Raw genomic sequence first — 7,673 nt, 5'->3', positions numbered from 1 at the left:
TATGCGCAGATTTGACGATCGATTTGCACGTTAGAACCGCTGCGAGCTTTTACTAGAGTTTCCTCTGGCTTTACCCTATTTACGCATAGTTCACCATCTTTCGGGTCCGAATAGTTATGCTCTTACTCAAATCCATCCGAAAACTTCAGGATCGGTCGATGATGCACCCGTAAGGGCTCTCACCTCCGTTCACTTTTATTACGCGTGAGGGTTTAACACCCAAATACTCGCACAAATGTTCGACTCTTTGGTCCGTGTTTTAAGACGGGTGATTGATAACCATTACGCCAGCATCCTTGCAGAAGCGCGTACCTCGGTCCCTAGCAGGGTATTATACAATAGGCTATAACACTCCCCGTAGAGAGCCATATTCCTATTGCACCCTAAGCTGAATTACTATTGCGGTATAATTATTAATAAAGTAAAATCACTTTTTTGTTATAGCTTAAATACCAAGGTATAATTCCTAGTGTATCGGGACCCATTTACTTAAATATCACGAGCTTTCCGCTTAACTTTTAAGATTTCAATCTCAGCTTTATATTTTATTTACCCTTATTTATATAATATGTTGCACGGATGTTAATACGGCATCGTATAATGCATAAAACTAGCTTTATAACGCATATTATACCGTTATAACAGCTATAAAACCCATCGAAATATCGTTAAATAATGTAATAACCTCTTATATAAGCATTGCGCAGCGGTGCCACACCGCCACTATGGGGCTGACGCCATAGCTGGATATAGCTAGCGCAGCGCAGCTGTATTAGATTCTTGCTTTTGCAAGAATCAGTCTTTATAATAATATATAATGTATTAATTACTATTTGACGTTTTATTGGTAAATTATTATAAATAACGATATCTCGATGGGTTTTATAGCTATTATAACGATATAATATGCGTTATAAAGCTAATTTTATGCATTATACGATGTTATATTAACATTCGTGCAACATAATTTAATATATTATATGCCTTTATAAGTGTGTAATTACCTCCTATATAGGCACTGCGCAGCGGTGCCGCACCGCCACTGTGGCGCTGACGCCACAGCTGGATATAGTTAGCGCAGCATAGTTGCACTGGATTCTTGCTTCTGCAAAAATCAGTCTTTATAGCAATATATGGTGTACTAACTACTACCTGACGTTCCATTGGTAAACCGTTACATTTATAAATAAATATAATTTATAAATCATTTATAATTATAATTTTTATATTTATTATAATATTTTATAAATCCTTATATATCGCGAATTAAAAACCTTATATAATAATTCATATATTATGTATTATTATATAAATTAATTTTTGCAAAAGCAAAAATCCAATGCAGCTTTGCTGCGCTAAGTATTTTTAAGTGCGGCGCTGGCGCCATAATAGCGGTGCGAAACTGCTGTGCAGTGCTTATATGAGACTTTGTCACACCCTTTGTTATAAGCATATTTGTCTTGTTTTGGGATCGTTTCTCAGCCATCGCGAGCATGCTTTTGGCCATGTTATACGTTGGCATATGTGCTCCTTGACATGTGTCAGATACATTGGTCGCAGGGTGTCATAACCTGGGCTACCTCCGTACGACATGGCCAAGAGCATGCTTGTGATGGTTGGGAAACGATCACGAACTAGGACCTATGTTCCCACGACAGGAGACCGCTGCCCTTGCCGATACAACATCTGCCATGACAACAAACTAAAGGAATGACATGGTGGACTGTCCTCCCGGGCATATAGGTCGTGGTTCGTGGTCGTTTCCCACCGAATGCGGACATGCATCTTTGCCATTGGTGTAATGGTAGTGCATGCCATGACAAGGAAACTTTGAACAATAGAGACAACTTGCAAGTATTGCGAGCGGCGTGATTGATCACGATCAATGGACGGGTCTTTGAAAGAGACCAGAATTAGTAGTGTCAATACTTTGCAATAGGCGTGTTTGTAGATATTCGCAGACTACGTGAACTCTATCCCCATTGGACCAAAACTTGCTTCCGCCCTTGCTTTCCCTTCTTCTTACCCTTTCCGCTGTCTGTCTCCTCTTCGTTTCCAGTGAGGTTATCTTGTGGTGTGCTCGCAGGACCTGCACCCCAGCTGAACCCAGTATTCCTCCCACCAGTATCTCTTCTGACTGCTCCTGTGCCATAGCCAAAAATTGTCGTCGTTGGCTTTGGCGCTGCTGGGAGGGCCGGAAAGTTATCATCCCGGCCAGCTGGCCTTGCGGTTCGCGCAGGCTGCGACGTGTTCCCAGGTGTCCACTGACTTGAGGTAGTTGTGCGTGAAGCTGCACCCGAGCGAGCTGTCGGCAAGGCGGGAAAAGACGCAGCTGCTGGCAATGGCCGAGTCGACCCACTTGCTGCCGCCCATGATGTGGACTGTGGCGATGATCGTTGGGACTGCTGTGTCGAACTCTTGAGCTTCAAAACGCGTGTCGTGTGTCGCTGTGCCGGGGCAGCAGTGCTAGATGTTGCCGAGGTCGACGCAGCTGCAGCCCAGCCACTGCTTGAAGTAGTTGCACCATGCATCCCGGAAAGGGCTGGCAAAGTTGGGTAGTCCTCATTGATCGCGCGCCAATCGTTCCACGCCTTTCGCAATGTTTCTGCTTTAGCTTTATCCTCGAACAAGTCTGCGACCTCTCGCACGAGCGTGCCCAGCGCCGTGGTGGATGTTTCTGCAAACAGAGAGAAGAATGAATCGACCAGGGTCGTTGCTGATGTTTTGTTGTTCTGATATGAGGAGATGAGGGTCCGAAAACGTGCAATCTTTGACGAGTCATTTTGAAGGAGATTCGACGCTCGCTCAATGACAGCGGCATGTCGCATCAGGCGGGCACGCTCCTCAGTTGTCAGGTCGGGGTCTACCAAACTAAGACTTTCCATCTCTGCAGCCGGAGCTGGGTTGCTGGAGGACGCGGCAGTGCCGCGGTTGCGATTTGATACAGGAGCTGCATTTGACGGAGTCGATGTTGCTGCAGACTGCTGTGATAGTTGACCGCCAAAGGTCCGGTTTGATACGGACTGAGACGAGTGGATGGCCATTTGCCTCTGGAATGCCAGCTCATCTCTCCTCAAGGGCTGGGCGGAGCTCGCTGGAATTGCTTCAGCATTGGGATCACGCCCACGTCCTCTTCGCTCCCTCTCGCTATCGCCTTGTCCGCGAGCACCGCCCCTGCCTCCACCCCCGCGTCTCTCCTGATGGTATGATGTGCGGAAATCAAAGCCTGCCATATCGACAAGCCTAGCATCTCTACGTACATCCTTGGATAGTGAGCTGCCATGTTCACTCAACTGGTGTGCCTTCAGATCCATCTCGGATGCAAAGACGACAAACTTCTTCTCTTGACATTCACGATCCATGCAAGGATAGTGGTCCTTCTTGAAATGTTGTTCGAGAGCATTATAGTCAATGTAATAGTGAGGCTGCCTCGGGTCTTCGCGATCGCAGAGGAAACATCTCTCATGCTTATTCCGGCAATGCTCGTAAAGCTTGTCTCCATCGTAGAAACGCTGACCACAGAACGCACACAACGGGTGACCCTTGAAACCTGTCTGGTCTACGGCGCCAGGTCGATCGTCGCCATGGCGCATATGTCTCTCAAGCTCTTTCTCAGCGAACAATTCATGTTCGTGGGTGAAAACCTTCTTGTTGCGAGTGCAGAGATCGCACATCTTCTTGTGATGAGTGCTACGCACATGGCGGTGGAGGTCTGGCCAACTCAGCCCAGCAAAGTCGCACTCAGTGTCAGGGCAGTTGTATCTCAGCAGCAAGACGGTGTCGCCCACAATGTCCTCCTTGTTGTAACGAATGCCAATATTGTCATCAGTAGTTGTGATATCAGGAGCACCGTTAGAATAGTCTTCGAATCGCTTGGTGGCATCGTCCGTGAAGATGACGTATGGAGCGGCCGTTCGGCAGTGGGCGCATTCCTTGTTCTTGTAAAGAGCTCTCATCCGTAATGCGCAGATGTGGCAAGTTCTATGGTTGCACGGAGCAACGGACTGATGGATGACCGGACTGGCGCAGATAAAGCAGACCTCGGCCTCGACATCATCGTCGGCATCGGCAGCGCTGGCAGCGGGGGATATGGAATTCGGGGCGGCCGCGGGTTGTGCAGATGGTGCGAGAGCCTGCTCGGTTTGTTGTGGTGCTCTCGGTCCGCTCACTGTTGCTGTTGCTGCTCCTTTGCCGCGGCCTCTTTGAGAACGGCCTCCTCTGCCATTGTTCTGATTACCCCGGCCTCTGTTCCTCCCTCTTCCTGAACCTTGGGCCTCTCCGCGACCACCTCCCGTGGCCTCACTAGTAGCTGCCCTAAATGCACCCGAAGCGGATGCCATTGTTCGTTCGACGGCTTGTTGAGTGGTCACGGCGAAGGGCAACAGTCCAGCTTCTTGATGCTTGGAGCGGCGGGATTCGGGTTGGCACGATGCGAAAAGTGGCGCCGTGTCGCTTCGATCTTGGGTCTCTGGGTTCTGAGCTTCTCCCGGCACGAAAGGGACGACAATAGATTAGTAGAGCTGTTTTGCAAGCAAAATCGTCGACTCAATAGGCACATGGTGGGGCATTTTATTCAGCAAGCTCATACAATTGACATTGGTGTGGATGATCATTGCCCCGCCATAATGAGCCACCGTCGCAAAGCCCCATCGGCCAATGAGTCAAACGTGGCTGAGTAACAGCCATTTGACGGAGTGACGGGACAGCCGGTCAAGCACATTAAACATAAAGTGACACTTGTATATGACCAGCACGACTGCAATACCACTAACGACGAAGACAGTCATTCTGAATCATGTAAATATACATTGCATGCAGATTATGCTAGACAGTAACTGCAGCAAAGATTGGATTCAGCAAAGTAAAGGCCATTTTCTTGGAAGTATGACGTGAGCTGGTGAAAAATTGCAATGCCAGTGTTGTCTATGGAGAATTAAGTAGCCTCTTTATTTGATCATCGCTTGCAATAAGTGAGCAGGTCATCGAGGGTGACATTGCTTGCTTATGTGACAGATGTACATTTCAGTTTTGCATGGAAACAAAACAGCACGCAAATTGCAACCCTCACCAACACGGCTAATTGATGGAAACGATGCTACAAACCCTAGTCCATTTTCGACTATTCTTTGTCAGCAGGCTGAAGCGACACAGCTGAATGCCGCGAGATCTCTAGCCGCGTGATCGGGAAGAAGCGCCATTGGCTCACGGCGCTAAAATTCCCATTGGGCTTTCCGTTCCCGGTCGCTGTGAATGATCAGCCCGCCAGTAGTAGTTTGCCAGTGCCGGCCAATGGGTCATTTCCCCAGCACCCAACTCCACATTCGCGAACAAAGGTCGACCTACGCCATTGAGAGATCGCGAATGGAAACCCAGCCACGCCGCGGTTGTTGACGACGGTTTTTGGTTTGCTGCCCAGTCATCATTAGCAGCAACTGTGTATCCTTGCGCCTGCTTGCAATAATCTTCTGAGGCTTGCATAGGGTTGGTCCATTGTGTTTTCTGTGTCTCTACAAAGAATACTTGACCTTCCTTGCCTCCACCACACCCGCGTCAAGCTCCAACTGCAACAAATCAGCAACTCCTGGATCTTTTTCATTGCCATATACCATCCACCCTTGTCTACATCGGAATATCCACTCGGCTCGAATCACGGTGTTCCGCCAAGTGCTGGCAACATTGAACAAACACACACCACGGCCAACCGAAGGTTGCATCTATTGCGAGTAGTCGAACCTGGTCCCTTTGCGAACGATACCCCGTCACAGCGCACGAGTCGACAACCTGCATCGTGGGAAACCATTGCAGCCATATTGTTCGAGTCTGGAAGACTAAGTCGAAACCCACCGGTCCCATTTGCGGAATCGCTGCTGGATCCTGTAGCGTTGTGGTTTCGACACTGCCCAGGCGAGCCTTCCGTGATGCGTTAACGGAGGATTTCTCGAACCCGCCTGCCCACATTTGTTCACCTTCACGGTTACGTCGTCGCGGTTGCGCTTTTACAGCTTTTGTTGTCAGTCTACTAAAGTAGGAAAGCGGTCTCTCTTTCATTCTCGCAGGTCCCAGTTCTGCGGTTTCGCAGATCCTTCCAAACCTCAAGATTTTCACGATACCTCAAGATGTCTGCACCTCGTAAGTACTTCCATATAGTGTTCACGCTTTCCGCAGTCACCGTGGCAGGTTGTGTCGTACTCTTGCCTTGCTCTCCTACTGACTCGAACTTTCAAGTCTCGGCTGAGGAGGAGCGAAGATACACGGAGATCATCGATGGCATCCTAGCAACTGCCAACCTCGAGACAATTTCACGCAAGAAGATTCGAGAAGGACTTGAAGCAGCGCTCGGCGGCAAGGACTTGAGAGACCAAAAGGTGAGTAATGTACCATCCGGAATCGTGGTGCCTATCATGGTCCACTGGCCTTGACTTTGTTTGGCATGGTAAAGCGAGAATTTCAGCAGTCGAGCAAGTTTATGCTAATTCCGACGTTCCCCAGACCGCCATCAAGCTCTTGATTGAGGAACGGTTTGATGCTATTTCTACCGATCCCGAGACTGCCCCGCCAGCCCCAGATGCGTCCGCAAGCTTAGCAAGTGCTTCGCCGCCCAAGCGACAGGCTAATGGCCATGATCATGATGACCTGGACGCCAGCCTGGACATGGATGGTGACGAGATTCGCGTCTCGGTTCAGCCACCAAAGAAGAAGCAACGGAAGAGCGAGGACACGGAGGATGCTGATGCAAAACTGGCTGCCATGCTGCAAGCGCAAGAGAATCGGATGGGCCGTGCAACGCGAGGTGGTGGGCCCAAGTCGAAGGCCGCAAAGAAAAAGGCGACGCCCAGGAAGAAGAGCTCCAACAAAATCCGGCCCGAGGATGACAGCGATATTTCAGGAAGCGATGCTTCGGGTCCGAAGCGACGCAAGGCTGGAGGCGGCTTTCAAAAACCGTTCAATTTGAGCGAAGCCCTGGCCGATGTCTGCGGCGAACCAACTGTAAGTTACAGGTCGCTGACTAGGCTGCACGATAATGTTTCTAACTATCGATACAGCTTTCCAGACCGCAGGTTGTCAAGAAGTTGTGGGAGCACATCAAAGGCAACGAGCTACAGGACCCGAAGGACAAGCGACAGATCTTATGTGACGAGAAACTGCAAGCTGTTTTCAAGCAGTCGAAGGTAGACATGTTCCAGATGAATCGGTTGGTTGGAGCCCATCTCTACCCAGTAGATGAGGTTCAGTGAACAGACTTATCAACCAACTAGCAATAATCTGTGCCTCTCAGAAATGTTGAGGCCCTTATTTTATGGATTTATATCCACACAGCAACAGGTTGACATACCGGACATACAAAACCCGCCAACATGCAGCTATTAGATGGCAGCCTAGGTTTGACTTGAATGTTCTTGATTCATAGCGATGGATTTGGCTGGTGTCCCCTTTGAGATCCACCTTAGCCATCTACGTATATCAATGCAACGATAACTAATATGCTATTTTTTGGGCCATATTGATATGCTCGGCGGATCCTAGACCCACATGCTAATGTAATATACCATTTGGCTATCGCCCATGTGGCAGCCATGGCAATTAAATACGCAGTAGACAGCCAGGAAAAGAGCGTTATATTGCAAAGCTTACACGTTGCAACCCAGCAAGTGGTCTCTCATCCATGTCTTGTA

The 7,673-nt window shown here is 48.9% G+C and overlaps 2 protein-coding genes across 2 annotated transcripts; one reads left to right on the top strand and one right to left on the bottom strand.

Annotated features, from left to right (window-relative positions):
* Positions 1-1,973: 1,973 nt before the first annotated feature.
* PFICI_02110 (uncharacterized protein) lies at positions 1,974-4,340 on the bottom strand (the record flags this gene model as incomplete). Its single annotated transcript, XM_007830691.1, has 1 exon — positions 1,974-4,340. The coding sequence occupies one exon, from the start codon at positions 4,338-4,340 to the stop codon at positions 1,974-1,976; it is 2,367 nt and encodes a 788-aa protein (XP_007828882.1).
* A 1,776-nt stretch (positions 4,341-6,116) lies between these two features.
* On the top strand, positions 6,117-7,235 carry PFICI_02109 (uncharacterized protein; the record flags this gene model as incomplete). Its single annotated transcript, XM_007830690.1, has 4 exons — positions 6,117-6,129; positions 6,226-6,365; positions 6,490-6,987; positions 7,044-7,235. The coding sequence occupies 4 exons, from the start codon at positions 6,117-6,119 to the stop codon at positions 7,233-7,235; spliced, it is 843 nt and encodes a 280-aa protein (XP_007828881.1).
* Between the last annotated feature and the right edge of the window lie 438 nt (positions 7,236-7,673).

The sequence above is a fragment of the Pestalotiopsis fici genome (genome assembly GCF_000516985.1).
Source record: "Pestalotiopsis fici W106-1 unplaced genomic scaffold PFICI_Scf_1, whole genome shotgun sequence".
NCBI classification, from domain to species: domain Eukaryota; kingdom Fungi; phylum Ascomycota; class Sordariomycetes; order Amphisphaeriales; family Sporocadaceae; genus Pestalotiopsis; species Pestalotiopsis fici.
This window is presented reverse-complemented; position numbering and strand designations above follow the sequence as displayed.